The sequence below is a fragment of the Hippichthys cyanospilos genome, chromosome 21, assembly GCF_059441005.1.
Source record: "Hippichthys cyanospilos isolate Australia breed blue-spotted pipefish chromosome 21, RoL_Hcya_1.0, whole genome shotgun sequence".
In the NCBI taxonomy this organism is placed as follows: Eukaryota; Metazoa; Chordata; class Actinopteri; order Syngnathiformes; family Syngnathidae; genus Hippichthys; species Hippichthys cyanospilos.
In genome coordinates this window covers 12,645,001-12,662,540 of record NC_142389.1, presented here as the reverse complement: position 1 = coordinate 12,662,540, position 17,540 = coordinate 12,645,001, and the positions used below count along the sequence as shown (strand labels likewise).

General features: G+C 38.5%; 1 protein-coding gene across 2 annotated transcripts in view; it reads right to left on the bottom strand.

The window, feature by feature from the left end:
- The window catches only part of trim71 (tripartite motif containing 71, E3 ubiquitin protein ligase), a 60,431-nt gene that overhangs the window by 27,835 nt on the left and 15,056 nt on the right, over window positions 1-17,540 (bottom strand). For both annotated transcript variants that reach the window (XM_088405564.1, XM_088405563.1), the window contains exons 2-5: window positions 15,475-15,642; window positions 6,368-6,502; window positions 1,552-1,794; window positions 744-1,241 (exon numbers count right to left, since the gene is read on the bottom strand). In XM_088405564.1, the coding sequence (XP_088261690.1) occupies window positions 744-1,241; window positions 1,552-1,794; window positions 6,368-6,502; window positions 15,475-15,642 (1,044 nt within the window). The remainder of the gene's footprint in view (window positions 1-743; window positions 1,242-1,551; window positions 1,795-6,367; window positions 6,503-15,474; window positions 15,643-17,540) is intronic.

Below are 17,540 nucleotides of genomic sequence, written 5' to 3'. Positions count from 1 at the left end.
GTTGCATCATGTTCCAATTAAATTGCTCTTAATCTGAAAATGTACAGTTCTTGTTAAAACATTAAAAAAAAGCAATAAATTAGAATTGCTGATACTTGAAAATCTCATGTTCCACCCCTGAAGTGTCTTTACACACTCCCACACATGAATTTTCATACTTTTAATTTTATATTTATTATACATATATGTAACTCACACCAGTACACCTGACAATTGAGCAATCTATTCATGTACATTAGAGACCGACTCACAGGTCACTTTTTAACCCTATGCACTTGTAAAATTAAACCTATAGATTAGCGAATCACAGAATGCATTTCCTGTATTGGTAAAGCTCCTATCCCACTGAGGGGTGACCTTTTGTGAGTGTCAGTGAAGGTAGCGGCTCTTTTGATCTCATCTGGATTTGTTCAAAGTCACAATTGTTTTCACAATTTTCTTAAGACATTCTGAAACAATTTTTCTGAAGCTTTTGTTTTTTTGTGTTGCAAAATTTGAGTTGCCAAATTTCCTTGCGACACAAACAAGTCTTAAAAAGTGTCTGAAGACCAATTGTGACCTTGAATGAACCCTGACGTGAACAGGCATCCACTAACTTCATCAACACACGCAAATGTTTGCATCTCAGTGGGGTAGGATCTTAAGGTTTGACGTGGGCAAGCTGGATCTCGCTTGGTACCTAGAAACAAAAAGTATTTGATGAAAACCCACGTTACACATGACATTTTTAAAAGGTTCTTTACCTGTATGCGGTTGTTGCTACGATCGGCCACCACAACAAATCCCTCCTTGTCCACGCTGATCCCCCAGGGACGACACAGCTGACCGTCACCCTCGCCTTCGCCCCCGAACGATGACACTTGGGAACCCAGGGAGCCGTAGCTGCGGCCTGATTTCACAAACACCTTGAAAGGGCTGCCCTGAATGTGCTGGTTGCACACTAACACTGAGACAAGGTGTTCTCCCTCCGATTTGGCCATATAACTAACTGTATATGAGCCGTTCTGGTGGTCTGTGACCTCCGCGGCCGACAGGTTGGCGTCTGCGACAGACATGACTATGGCGGACACCATGTCACCGCCAGACAGACGGGGCTCGCCGTCATGATCGAATCCAATCACAGTGAAAGATGCATGCTTGCCGCGAAGCGCGCTGTTGAGACCATCGCCGTGTGCTTTGGTGACTGGGGCAAAAGCTCCACTGCTGATAAGGCCCATGGACTGAATGGCTATGTATAGAGCCTGTGGGATTAAAAAAATAAATAAATAAATTGCAACAATACTCCAGGAGTTACAAGCATTTACCCATATCATCCTGAGGCCCTCATTAGTGTTCACAGTAGTGGACATTTGTTTTTGGGCTATACGTTTGGACTTAATGGCGATACCCTCCTAAATTTTAGTATGCTTAGTAGAGTACACGCTGGTCTTTCTTCTCTCGTTTGTTTGGGTGGGATGGAATTCAATTTGCTGTCTTGCTGAGATACATGGACACAACAGTGGACACACAAATGGGCTGGGTCTCAGGAACATATACAGTAAGAGAGCCTACCTGGTCTGGTGGAGTGAACATGAAACGGTCATCCTCCTGAGGCTGCATCAGGCCTCTCAGTGCTTTGAGTTCATGAATTTGGGTGAGCATTCGCTCGCGTGCCAGTAGCACGTCAATGTGGCGGCCCTCGTCCAGCACCTGGCTGACAGCGGCGATGGTGCTGTCCAACTTGGTCAGACTCTGGTGCAGTTTCTCCACCTGCAGGTACAGCGACTTGGCCTTCAGCTGCCGGATCTTCTCTAGCTGTGTGTGTGTGTGTGTGTGTGTGTGTGTGTGTGTGTGTGTGGGGGGGGGGGGTAAACATAAATAAACAACAAGTAAACATGTTAGACATTTTATCAAGGAATAATAATAAGAATAATAATAAAAAGATTAATTAGGATTTGAACAAGGTTTTTCGCCGAGTTGATCGACTCGATGATGAGTGGCCAATATATGCCATTTTATGAAAGACTGATGATCAGCTTTAACGTCATAAAATGCTGAGCAAATGTTTTGAAGGGCGACCTGATGCGTTTTATATGAACGAGCATGACTGCTTATTGAATTTGAGGAATGTTTTCTAGCGCATCAGTTACTTATTTGCAGTATTTGATATGTGTTGTAAAGTGATTTAAATTTTTAAAAAAAATAATTACAGTAAGTTGTTGCAACTCACAGTTCTTGAATGCCCTTCATGAGTCTTTGATGTAATTTACCTGTACCTCTGTCACTTTTGGACATGGCAAAAATGCTTTATTTGATAAATATTATATAAATATTTTCATTGATATGATATAATCAGCATACAATTAAATAAACCAGTTAAATAAATAGACGTATTGCGCCATCTTGGGATTTGATACTTTCAAACATGCTGTTCAGTCCCAAAAACATGATCGGGTAAATTAAACCGATATTTGAATTTTTCTTTCTCTTTTTTATGTTGCATGAAAGAAAATTATGGAATGGCACATCAAAACCAAGTCAATATTGAAAATTGACAACTTTTTACATGATCTATCTGAAAATAAGATTGTTTAAAAAAAAAAGAATCAAAACAATGAATAATATATCTATGTTTATTTATGCCAGTGATGTATAATGACTGGCTGATAAAATTCAATCTATTTCCATTCAACTGAAGCATAGCCTTGTGTTCAACTAAATACCTGGAGTAAATGTGTAAATGAATTCAGAAAAAAACAAATTATTTCAGGGTGTAAACTTTTGATCACATTTATTTATTATTAATATTTCTCACTTAAAATATGCGCCAGACACAATAAAAGCATGGGGAAAAGCTTCCTTGTGACAGTTTGAGAACACATCCCTCCACAGGATGGCAGCAATGTGCACAATTAGATTTAGCCAAAAGAAATGGCCAAATATCAGTTTGATTTTTATGAAGTCAATGACTTCAAGTGCAGTTTGATGCCTAATCTTTTTTTCCCACGATAGGGTGCAACAGTCAGAAGGTGTGGCAGTAAAACAGCAAACCAACCTTGCAATGATTCAATGTTGATGTGTATGATATAATACAAGATGACTTTCAAAAAGTGTGTGTGTGTGTGTGGGGGGGGGGGGGGGGGGGGGGGGGGGGGCAACATGTTGAAGGTGGCGGCAGAACCTGAAAAGCCAGGGTTGATCTCATTTCGCGTCAACCCTCAAAAAGATTTCAACACAATAGGCTGACTGCCTTGAATGTGAGGGACACTTTTCAGTCCCTCCCTACTCAGGCACCAAAAGGGGGCTCTTTTGTTGCATCGTGGCCTGGGTAGAAATGCAATTTGCACATGTGAGAGCAGATTTACATTTTATAGTCCATGAAGACAAAGCCTCTTATTGGCTTTTCTGATGGAAACCTTGAAGGGGAGAATCCACGGAGACACGTCGGGAAGATGTATAGCTAAGTAAAAGGATCTTGATGAGTCTTTATTGCAGAGCACAGTCTATCATGCCAGCAAAACTCCCTCACAATTCGCATCATGGCTCACATCGGTGATGAGTCAAACACGTTTACAGTGAGGAAATACAACGAAGAGTGAATGTGGCATCTTCCCGGATTTGTTTAACAGACAATGCCGCCCGTCGTCATGCTCGCTGGCAGGAAGCTCCGGCTGAGCTAATCGGCTAATCTTGTGTGATTCGTGTTCATCTATCCTATGAGCTTTTGTGCAAGCAGGGGGACCATGAACAAAAATCAAGCTTACTTCTAGGGCTGTCACTCTTGAATCTTTTTAAAATAGATTATCATAGACATTATTCCACTGAATACTCCAGTAACCCCCCCCCCCCCCCCCCACACACACACACACACACATACATACATATACCTGGAAATAACTATTCATGATTATCTTCTATTCATATGAATTTGTAAACAAACAAAAATAAAAATGTGCCTGTGCTAACTGGTTAGCAATCGCGATAAGCATCAGCATGCTAGTGATGATCATTTAAGCTGAAAAGACAATAATTGCCTTTTAGTACAAACAAAAAACAATTATATATGTACATTACACATGCAATTATGTACTTAAAGTCCCTCACAGACAATGCTTCAACAACATTCTATGAGTTAACTTGAGAGTGGAAATCCTTGTTAGCTACTATGAGGTCAACAACTTCCTGTTGTTCTTTGTCTTCAATGTGCAGACAAAGAAATGTTCCATGCTTGACTGCCACCTACTGCTCAAAATTTGAACACCTCAAACTGAGCCACTATTTATTGCAGTGACAGGGTATATTCTGAGATAATACAGCACTAGTGTTTTTCGTAGTTCTTTCATATATTATAGGAAGCACCATGTTCTAATATTCTCTTCAATGAAAGCCCACTAACTAAAAATCACCATGTTTTTAAGTACACAAATAGCATCAGCCATTCAGCCACTAGGCAGTGCACCAAGACAAACAACGGAGACATATGTCAAATTTGTATTACTTTTCCACTGTGCAATATTTAGAATTACTTTGTCGCTTTTAATTGAAAACGATCCCAAATGTGTGATATTTTCTGTTTTGGGGGGAACACTTTCTCCCTAGCTGCCAGTGCAAAACTGCATGCATCTGCAAATATGATCTGTAGAAAACGGAAGTGAAAAGATGGTTTTGGTGATTTGAGGCGGATATTTTTAGTCAACTTAGTTCTACAGACAAGACCTGACTTGGTCAACTTTTCCTCCACAGCCATGGTTACTTGGTTGAATATATTTGTCGATTAATATATCATTTAGGTCAAAATGACTGTAAAATGAGCTGGCAGGTGACAGACATGGTCAATTCTTAAGGGAAGAAAGGGGCTTGTGTTGTGTGGTACTCCAAAATGAAAAATCACCTTTTGGGCTTTTTTTTTTGGAACAGACGTTCAATAATATAAAGCAGAGGCTGTCATCTTGAACAGATCAGCAGAGTTCTCCTGCAGACCTCTCGGGTTTCAGACGCACACTAAGCTTGATGGCATTCCTCTAAGTCTACACTCCTTGTCGAAAATCTGAGAATTTACCACAGCACAGCACAGACTGACATCTTTTTCATTGCTAAAGGATTCAATTGAATTAAAGTGACATTTACGGCCACATTGAAAACCATAAATACATCCATGTGCTCTAGCTGGGATTCAAATCTCCTGACAGTGCTGTAGTGTACTTAGATTACCTTAATCGGTTTGGAGTGTCAGTAAGTGTACGAATAAGGATTTAAATGTTATTTCTATTATTAGAGGGTCCACTGAGAATTTTGCTGTTAATATTTGACCTCCACATCAAACTTGATTGAAAGAAAGAAAGGGGAATCTGATCAAGCAGTACATGCATGATCAAGCAGGACATGCATGCAAGATATTTAATAGCAGTATGGCATTTTCCAACATTAAAAGCATTATGAATGGAATTCTCAAAAGGCAACTATACGTAATATTGCTACGGGGTGGTACAACACCCTTCTATACATCTTCTCATCCGGCCAGACTGGAATTCCTGCCGCTCTCGCCGGCATTCCTTCAAGTTTAGTAAGCAGACAGGGAAAGCCCAGAGCGTCACAAATCTTACTGACAACTGCCCTCATAAACACAAGTTACAAGAGGCTATAGAAATCTATGACTCAACACTACATGTGTAGTCAGTAAGTCTCTCGATTCACGATTGATGAGAAAAAGAAAGAATGAAAGAAAATATGCTACGCGGCTTCTCGTTGTCGAATGACAGTCAGGCAGTTTGTGAATTGAGTGCTTGTGTGGCAAAGACTGAAACAGAAGGGACTGACACACAAACGTACCACAGCTGTGAGGGGCATGGGGGTTAGAAACAGGTGAGACGCGGGTCATCGTTAAAAGTTTTGCATCTACTGTGCGTCCACATGTACACTGGGCAAAATAACGTCTCTGTCCATCCATTTCATCTATGCCATTCATGTATATTGTTATATAAAGACAAAAGCAGATTCATGTAAGCGAAGTGGATCATTATATTAACAGCAGCTTCGTTTTCTACAGTAAGCAAAAAAAAAAAAATCTCTCTACCATCTTTCCAGAATAATTTTGTTAACAATAGAAAAATCAAAAAGTCAAATGTAAAAGTGATCAAAAGTACTTGCCAGAAAAAGTATCAAGAGCAAAAGAAAATTGACAACATTTTACTTTAACTTTTACATTCTACTTAAGGCCACACAAGATGTAGGATGCAAAAATAAATTTGCATTTATGGCAATTTGCTGTCAAACAAGTTTTGCAAGGAAAATTTTACCCAAAAAAAAGTACCAGGGTTAATGAAGACAAGGACCTTTGACAGCCACTCCAGACTGATGTGTGACTCAAAGGTAAAACTGAAAGGTTTACCTTCCACAGTAGTTCACACTCTCGCTCCTCCAGCGCTTTCTTGTGCCTGAGGACCAGAGCCTTGACTTCTGTCTGTACCACCTTAGCCTTTATCTCCACTTGCTCCGCCATGGCCTGGACTTTCTCCATGCTCAGCTAATGGGGAAAAAACACACGTTAATGTGATGTGAAGTTATTTATAAACGAAAGACATTACATATTAGACATGTTTTTGAAGTGCAGAAAAAAGGGATTGGAAAGTTGCAAAATACCATAGTATCAATTTGACGCAGTGAGTAGTTTGCAGCAGTGTTGTCAGCCTATGTCAGTGAGGAGACACTTTGACCCACAGAAGTTGCTCATAAAAATAATGATAAACACATTGACAAATAAACTTGAAAATGAGATACAACTTGATGCATGATTTAGTCCAATATTTATCTGGCTGCTCCTTTGGCGTTTTACGCGAGGTCAGAGGGTGGGGCAGACCGCACAGGGACAAAGGGGAGGTAGGATAAGGCAGCTTTTGTGATACTGGCCGCAGGGCTCAAAGGTCAGCTCAACCTTACAGGTCATGATCTGCAACCCCTGTCTTAGGACGCATACCGCACTCCCCTCCCCATTGCAAGCAATGCCAGAACAAAGACCAGCAGCGGTCTTTTTCTCTTCTTTGCTACACCATTTGAGGTGGTCATCTAGAACGACAACTAAATTAGTCTTACTGAAGATGCAACAAAAATAGAGAAATCAAGTGATAGCCATGATTGATCATGCCTCACAATGCCATTTTCCAGTTAAGCAAGTAGGGTACGGACTCGCTGACTATCAGGGCAGATTTGATCCTTATTCCTAACCTGATAGGAAAATGGTGTGTTGAATTCTCACCCAATCAGCCTAGCTTCATCAATTTTTAAATGTTTTCATTTTCTTTGTAATTTTTGGCTGTCTGAATGCCCTATGGCAACATGCTGCCTCTCACAGGACACTAGAACACACGTCTGCTTTGAGGGAGACTTCTGACTCTTATCGGAGATGTGACCGAGGACACCCAGTACAGTAATTTAACCTAATATATATATATATATATATATATATATTATATATATATATATATATATATATGTTGATGCAGCAGAGCGAAAATATCTGAACTAATACAATGGCCGGCATGTCAAATTGTTCGTAAGACAGAAGGTTTGCACGTAAGTGGGGGACAAAAAACTCTGTGGTCCACGCTCGTAAGTCAAAATGTTCGTAAAAGAGGGTGTTGGTAAACCGGGGGCCGACTGTATGTGTGTGTATGTATATATATATATATATATATATATATATATATATTAGGTTAACTTAAATATATATAATATAATAAAATGAGATATGTATGTACAGTGATCCCCCCTACTTCGCGGTTAATGGTGGGTGTCAACCCCCCGCGAAGTCTGAAACCCGCGAAGTAGGGTATCAGTTCCTAGATTTCTATGTACGCCCCAATATAGCCGCAGTAACCATAAATAATCCTTTTTTTTAGTGTATTTTTTGCGTATTTTATTTCCTTTTTCCTTTTTCCTATTACTTAACATTACATTATCCTTATTAACATTATTGTGTATTCATTAAATAACTAATATTACTTAGTTTGTTAAGAATTTGTTCTCAGGACTGGTTATCTGCACCAAGACTCTGGTGAAAGAGTATGCAAGTCATCACGTTGAACTTCACATTTATTTTGACTTATGTATGGTGTATCATGTAGTATCTGTTGAATAATAAATCAACAATAATGTTAAGGACAGTAAACTAACATATAAACACTTGCCGAACTTTAATCTATAAATTTACTGTATTTTTAGCCGACATTAGCGGGTTAGCAACAACTAACAACAACCACTAACAACCACTAAAGTGCAACCTCTACACAAAGAACACATAAACAGAATAAGCACTCATCGCTTTCTAAACATAGGCAGTAGCGTGCGTAATCAACATAAATGATAATAAACTATAAATATGAGCTTACGTTGTCATTCACTACGTCACCGTAACGAGTCGAATGACGCACAGAGGACGTAAAACAGGAAACGGAAATGCAAAGCAACCCGACAAATTAAAAGCATGCATTTCAAAATAAGATAAACAAAGTGTCACGAACTCTAACGCTTGAAGAATTCTTAACATAGTTATTAACTAATATTAGTTATTTGACGAATACAGTACTGTATAATGTACTTTTTTGCTTCTTTTATTTTTTTTTCCATTTTTGCGCAAGTATTTTTAATTTTTCCTGTATTTTAATTTTTCCTCGAAAAACCGCAAAATACTGGGACCGCGAAGTAGGAGGGATCACTGTATATATATATATATATATATATATACACATATATATATATATATATATATATATACACATATATATATATATATATATATATATACACATATATATATATACATACATATATATATATATATATATATATATATATATATACATATACATATATATATATATATATATATATATATATATATATATACACATACATATACATATATACATACATATATATACATATACATATATACATACATATACACACACACACACACACACACACACATACGTATATAATTTTTTGCATTAAATAAATGTAATGTTGTTTAAAATGCATTTTGGGTGAGGCTTCTAGGCTTTTAATACACACATAAATGCAAGCATGCAGACACGAAAATGTGCACTAACAAGGTTGACAATAACAGGGACGACATCTGGGTAGCATTTAATAAGCACACAACAGAACCCTAAGTATAAGCGACTAAAATGAAAAAAAAAATGAGTGGATGGGTTTTATATCAATTGATATTTTGTTATGAAATAGTGAACGTTAATAGTGAATGTTAAGCATGTCAACATCCAACTAAACACATAATGGAAATTATGAAACATAAGAGTTAATATTTTTTAGGCAACTATCTGCTGTTTGAAACACAACAAAAGAAAATGGTCATGATGTAATTGAAAATGTTATTTTTAATACCATAATGACAAAGAGGCTATTTCAGGGACACATGCTGTGAACAGTTCAATATGATTGTGAAAATAGAATATACATGATCAAAAGGACTCATTTTTATAAAGTAATTGTAGTGGACAACAAATCCATGAAAAATGTATAGATATATGAAAAACACTTGAGAATAATATGCAAATGTTCCCCCCTTAGCATCTGCTCTCATAAAAATAAAAAATGGTTTACAATGTTAAAAATTGGTTGTGTATACACCAATTGAAATGAATATTATTCTGAAATGCAAAATTATCTTTTTTTTCCCCCCATCTTTCTGGGCTTTCTAACCCCTTTCCAGTATTCCCAGCAGAGCACAGCTTGTTACACAAAGGGCCAAAGTGACTAATCACACAGCGGAGGGACACGACTCGGGCCAACCAGGAAAGTCACAAGACCAGGGTCAGAGGTCAGGAAAGATAAAGGGGGTGGAGTGGGCGGAAATTTCCTACCTCAGGGTAGAGTAGTGTGTGTATGTGTGTTTACATTTTATCTGGCGTCAGCATTTACTCCTGCAGTGACCTCCGACAGGCTGGACAAGCAAACACTAAGTAGATGCACAACAAGGTATCGCCAGATGGTCCCCTAGCTTCTCTTGAAGCTCAGCTGCTAGCTTGGGACTCTGGGATTCCCCCCTCCCAAAAATCACCACCCACTGGTCAAAGTGGGCTCTGTGGGACCTGGTTTCAGTTTCAAAGTTTGCTCCACGTGGCGAGTGCGCTGACATTTGCCAGAGAGACGAGCTGCGTTGTGCCACGGTTTTGGAATTTTGCGAAGACCCTGCGTGAACTCTTCGCTATACATGTATGAGCGAGTCACACAGATGTAGGTCATGGAGATAGGGTGAGGTGGGTCACACGTTCTGCTGAGGAAATAGTGTGCGCTTGCATGTAACATGACCTTAGATAGCATTTCATGTTTCCAGCATGTCCTACCAAGGTCATAAGTGTGTGTTCTAAGAGGACTGCCTGATAAGGGAGTTGACTTAAAAGAGAGCTTATCTGTTGGAATGTTGACAGTTTTTATAGCTCACTTCTTACATGCTTTAAAATGACAGAGATCATAAAAAATAGTTTCTGTGAAAAAAAAAATGTCTTGTCATGTCTTCATACAACATGGCTAAAACAGTTGGAAAAGATGTTGAATGTCATGCAAAGCTTATTTCAATACTTCACTAGTGAACTGAAACTGATATAGTACAAATCCACTAGACTGACAAGTTCATGATTATTTTTACAACTAAACTTCATAGTCAACCAAAAAGGTTAATCTCACAAGTAAAAATCCTTTAGCAACATTTAAAATTAGTGATGTTCAATATCACTTTTTATTTCAGACCAAGTATTTAACTTTTGAATAGCCAGCAATGCCAAGTGTTGATACCGCCCAAAGAAAAAAATCGATTGGCCTATCTATTTTCATATAGCGTCTTTCTAAAATTTTCATCAAATTGACCATTTTCTCTTCTTCTAATTTGTCATTTCTAGTTTGTGATCGTAAAACCGCTCGAGGAAGTAACCAATTCTAGCATTGGATGTTAGAGTACAGATATCTTCAAATAAGGCCAATACAGTGCGCCCCCGTGTTACGAACGTAATCCGTTCAGCGGCTACGCTCGTAACTTGAACTGCTCGTATGACGGGCAATCCAAACCTATGTTAATTAGTGAATGCGTGCAACGCGTGCAAAAACCTTAGGTAAAAACATCACGACTTTATACACATATTAAAAATGAGTAACATAATCTACTGTACAGTTAAATTAAATAACATATACAAAGGAAAAATGACATTTACCTTTGGGGCGACGTGACTTGAGCTGGGTGGAGGCGGAGGGGAGCAGGGACCAACCCGCAGAATTTATTTATTTATTTTCTTAAACGGGAACTTTTCTCAAACTAGAACATTTCACCGGCGATTTCCTTCTATTTAATCCATAATAGAAGAAGCCTCTCAATTTTGTTGTCGATCGAGGTCCGTCCCCCGGCAAGGAAAGTCTTGCTCTTAGAAGATTGACGAGCGGTTACGGCCATAATAACGAGCCATGCGTGCGCCTCCTTCATATTTTTTTTTTTATTATCTCCTGCTTCGTTTCTATTGTTATCATCCTCTTACTTCTTCCTTTACCGCCACTTGCAATTTTAGAAGCCATGTCTAACAGATAAAGTTTGCAAAGTCTTCACAACATTCCTTCCTTCCGTTTTTCACTGCTTTTCTCTCCTTCCTTTCGTCCCGACCAGCTGTGCCATCAAGCTAGATGAAGGCGTTCGACCAATAGCATATCGGCATCTCCGTGACTGACACCGTGACTGAAACAGTGACTGTGACATTGTAAGAGCAATAGCATATCAGCGTTGCCGTGTCATGCGTGAGCAGATGGTTTGGTTTATATAGCAAAGTGAAGTCAAATGTTCGTACATATTGACTGGCAACGCGTGGTGATATCATGGATAAAACCATCACGAACTTACACACGTATTTAAAATTAGCAACATTATCTATTGTACAGTTAATTTAATTAACATGGATATATAAAGGATAAATGACATTTTCCTCTGGGGCGATGTGACTTGAGCCGAGTGGAGACGGAGGTGAGCAGAGACCAACCCGCAGAATTTATTTATTTATTTTCTTAAACAAGAACTTTTCTCAAACTAAATCATGTCACCGGCGATTTCCTTCTCTTTAATCCATATTAGAAGAAGCCTTTCCATTTTGTTGTCGAGCGAGGTCCGTCCCCCGGCAAGGAAAGTCTTGCCCTTAGAAGATTGCCGAGCGGTTCTGTCCATACTCACGAGCAAGGTTAACCATGTGTGCGCCTCCTTCGTATTTTTTTTTTTTATTATCTCCTGCTTCGTTTCTATTGTTATCATCCTCTTCTTCCTTTATCGCCACTTGCAATTTTAGAAGCCATGTCTAACAGATAAAGTTTGCAAAGTCTTCACAACATTCCTTCCTTCTGTTTTTCACTCATTTTCTCTCCTTCCTTCCATCCCGACCAGCTGTGCCATCAAGCTAGATAAAGGCGTTCGGCCAATAGCATATCGGCATTTCTGTGATTGACGTGACGCCGGCCAATAGCATCTCTGTGAGTGAGACCGGAACTGACACCGTGACTGAGACAGTGACTGTGACATAGTAAGAGCAATAGCGTTCAACGTTGCCGTAAAAAGCGTCAATTTCTGATTCGGTTGACGTAGCAAAGCGAAAATAAATCTACTTATGCAATGGCCGGCATGTCGTACTGCTCGTATGACGGAAGGTTTGTGCGTAAGTGGGGGACAAAAAAACTCCGCCGTCCATGCACGTAAGTCGAAATGTTCGTAAAAGAGGGTGTTCGTAAACCGAGGGCCGACTGTACTTGATATTGGAATATGCCCATTGCATCAAAGTTAAAAGTTGGGTTGTATTAAAAAGATCTTGATGTGCCTCTTTGAATACCAGTGGTGGTCTGCATCGTTCACACATACGCCTTCTGTGATGTTCAGACTCTCGAATAAATACCACTCATGCACACATACACATTACTGGGTTACACAGGCTATTTTCCGGCGCTTTTTAACATCAACATCAGCATCAACATTAATGGCATCAGCCATTAAAAATCATCATTACTGTCAAAACTTCAAAAAATTAATAATAATTTAAAATAAATATCCACAAAATGTTCTTCACTTTTAATTGAATATGAACGAAATTAAATTACACAAACATATTAAAAATGAAACAATAAATGAAGAAAAGGCTTGCACTCACCAAAACAAACGGTGGCCACAATCGATTAGTCTTTTCAGTATCTCCCGATTAGGTAATTGCTCTTATTTTCTGTTGGCGTCAAATTGCCTCCGCAGCAACGCGTCACAACAATGCTGGTCTGCTAGTGATCGGCGTCTCGACTCCCTAAGATACTGGTCTACTATTGGTCAGCGCACGGGGTCACAAAGATGGCTGCCTAAAGACTTGATCTCATGTGAGAGTGCTTTCAATGATGTACAGTATTTATTGTATTATGACTTTGAGTAGTTGTGGCATCAAAACACATTTGAATGTTTCTGCCCCAGTATCTCTTGAGCAATGTGGGCCTCAAAAGGGCAATCCCCCTCCCCTTTCCTTCCATAATTAGGTAAATGAAGAAAAGCAGTAGGTGTATGTGAGCGCAAGTAATAGGGCACAAAGGGGAGGGAGGCATGTGAACAAGAGGTGGGCGAAATGTTCCACTTCTTTCAATAGACGGGATTTTTCCTTTCTCTTAAATCCTTTAAATACTTCATCTACCCTCCCCCGTTCTCCTCTCCACGCTTCCTCCCCCTTTGACCTTCATCCCTGCCCCCGCCGGACCGCACCCCGTGTGACCCACCCCCTCTCTGGGCCAGCTGGACATCTCAAACTCAAGCAGAACAAAATCCAAGGACTGGTCAATATTGTGCTTCCCAACCACTATTGAGGCATAAAAAGTTCTATTCCTGCAAGCGATGGATAAGTTTAGATTTGAATGGTTTGACTTGAATATTGTTCCAAGTCATTTCATCAGTGTGGGGCAGATGAGGAGAACACAGTAACTAACTGACGATTTGTCCATTCAGTCCTGACTGGGCAAGGATCTAGACTTGGTAAAATCGGTGACCAAATGTATAAAAGGACCCCCACATGCCTGACTATGAAAGCCGCTTTTACGCTGCCATAAAAAGCCACCTTTTCCATAAACAACACAAAGTTGACCCATGCATTTACAGCCCTTTGGGCTACTTTCGGAGCCGTAAAAGTGTGTGTCTGTGTGTAAGGGTATTCTACAACGCCTGTGTTTAGTTTGACACCCGACACTCCCTTCTGCGGCTCTGCTGCGTTGAAAGCTGTCAGGCAAGTATTGACGATATCACACCAGAAAACTCGTCAACCCCCCCACCCCAAATCTTTCGTAAACCTGCACAAAAGCATTCAATAACGGTGGTTTCGATTTTTCATGTATCCATTTCATTAGTCATTGATATCTATTTCATATTGCTTCGTGCATGTTAAAATATAGGTATTGACAAATAAAAGTAGATGTGCAACGATTAACTGACAACTAATGTACCATATTTACCAAAAATTATTTTTTGACAGTTGAAAAATTATTTTTGTATTAATTAAAAACTGTCCAAACATGTGATTTGAATGACATTTAATCCATGTCCATTTGAAAAGTTGCTATTTTTTAATATGGCCCATTTTTGTACCGATTTTTAGAAGGAAAATATAAAAATAAAATAAATTACCTATTCTTCAGCTGATTAAGAAAAAATTAATAAAATGGCATTTGTTTCCTCACAATAAATTTCAATAGGTGTCAATTATATGCAGATTTTCTCTATTCATGGGCCAACCTGATATTTATTCTGCGCAAACGGCAGGGCTCAACATTAAATATTGTAATTGTAAAAATTGTAAAACACAAAACAAAACAAAAAAACCTTGCCTTTTCAGTTGACAATATGCATTGCGTGGTGCAATTAATGAAGTTATACATATATTAATTCTTGTCATGTATTTTTTGTTACTAGTGATTGTATTGGTGTCATATTGACAACATTTTTGCTTAATTTAGATTGCACCATGCATTTATTTATTTATTTATTTATTTTTAAGCAAACTGTGACTTTCGGTTGTGTGTAAAATAGTGACATCTAGGTCAATTATTTACACAACTTCCTTACATTGCTCAACTTAATCATTGCTTGTAAAAACTAAGATTTGCTTTGTTTTGAATAACAGGTCTGCAAAATGACCTCATCAATTAGGTTATGGCATGGATTTATGTGTGATTATGTGTGACTCCAGTGTTACTGGTATACAACTGCTGTAAATGATAAGAGTACATAAAAGTAAAACGCAAAAATAATTGGCAAACACCGGCCAATTGGGCAATTGTTTTTGGCTGATATTTGAAAAGGCCCGCTGATTAAATTGGTAAGGTACGGAAATAGAAATGTGTATGAGCAGTTTTCGTGCACTTCAGTTTTAGTCAGGCTTTTTTGAACAATTTAATTGCAAAACTGTAGCATCATCGTTTGGCTTATGTCCATCTCACCTGTACGGCCTGTCGTCCCTTCTGTGCATCGGCCAGCAGCTGGATGGTGACGGACCTGGAGTCCTGCACTGCATCTTGGAGATAAACAAAAGTGTGGCCGGCATGACGGCTCATGCTGCACTCTCTGCAGATGGGCATAGAGCAGCTCTCACAAAAAAACAGGAAAACCTGGGGAAACAAGCAGATGGACATTGGTATGACACAGGGCTGGGTGATAGGGCCCAAAAATAAAATCTCAATTTCCTTCAATCATTATGGATGAGTAGGACTTCAATCCATTTTAATGGAAGAAATAAACCCAACAAAGGTTTTTTTTTGTTTTAATAAATACAACAACAAAATAAAGGATACTGATTTCTCTAAACTAAAAATTTTTTGCATGTGCATAACTTGCTAAAAAGGGATAGTACTTGTGTTTAGTAGTAAAAAGTTAATTATAACTTGTACTTTGAAAAACACACTTGCCATCAACTGACAATTACATCACCTGTGCTCAAGGATCGAGTAAGGTCCAATCATGGCTCATCTGTAGGGCATGTGACATAAGCTGAACCTTGACTGATTGGTTGTTACCTGAGCCCTCAGCACATCATTTTCAGTTGACAGCATGTGAAAAAATGTGTTTTGAAAAGAATTGTTTGTGTAAATTTGTTTAGTTATCATAATTAACTCATTCAATCCCAAAATAGGTAATGTTACATTTTCAAGAGTTCAGACATTCAATCCCAGATATTTATATTTTGTCCAAATATTTTCAAGTGTTATGCTAAAAATGGTTGGTACTAAAAGTTAGATATAAAAAAAGTATTAATTTTTTTCTGGTAAAAATAAAATGGGTAAAAAAGATGACGATGAATTAAGTACTGTACTGTATTTCTTAAACTTTAAGACCTAAGTACCTTTTCTCATAATTTGAGCCCTGCAATTTATAGTCCAGTGTGGCTCATCTGCAGGTTTTTTCTTTTTTTTGCGGGTCACCAGGAGAGACTCCACCGGTAAAGCAAATGTGTGTATCTGTTCAATGTGTCAACTATGAAATGGCTGTGCTCAAAAAGAGTTGTAAAAATATAGCATTATAATACATAATATCAAGAGTATCTATAAATGGAATAAGATCTTGTATAAATGTTTATGACATGTAAATTTGATATATATGTGTTAGAAAAATTATTGTTAGAATAATTATAGATATAGTGATTATACATTTGCTACAAAATATTAATGCTCGCAATGAAGAAATGCTTTGCTGTGTGAGTGAATAAATATATACTGAATGATAATAATGAATAAATAAACTGCTGATGTACAGCTAGGTATGTTGATGGTACGCTGGGAGAATGAGTGCACTGCTTGTGGGAAAAGAACTATCTCGTCATTGTTTTCTCTCAAGCAGAAGGAAGGCCGCTCAAGCCTGCCAGTCGGAGCATTCCCACAGCTGTGACTCTTATCGATGTTTTGCTATGCATTATCAGAATGTTTCGCTACGGATTTTTTCATACATGCATTCGTTTCTCACCCACATGCTCACACATAGAAGGACAAGTACACAAGGTCCCGGCCATAGACTTGCGTTTTTTCCTGCCCCTTGAGGGCCGGGACCTTCATGTAGTTAGGGATCTCTGTAACAAATAAAAGTAAGGGGAGTCGGAGAGATTGGCAGAGCGCAGTAGAATTGTCCTTGGCCGGTTCCTCTTCGCTCCCCTCATGCATGAGTTGGGAAGATTGCCTTGTCTCCTTTTTTGTGTACAATTTCTTACAAATGTCTGACAAATGAACCTGACAATATGATATGTAAATACTTGTATGATGGTAAATATGAATTTTATGGAACGTGTTAACACTAAAATAAGCAATGACCCACAAAGAAGTTTAGTCTGCCTTTTGCTCTATATAAGTTGTCACCTATTGAGTATAAATGTTGATATATTAAAAAAAAAAAAAAAAAAAATGCTCCGGCCCACCCATGATGCTAATATGGACGCTTACAAGTGGATGCCAGATCCTATACACAGAGGTGATTCAAAGCACAAGAGCTCACAGCAACTCAATATAGTACGATGTACTTA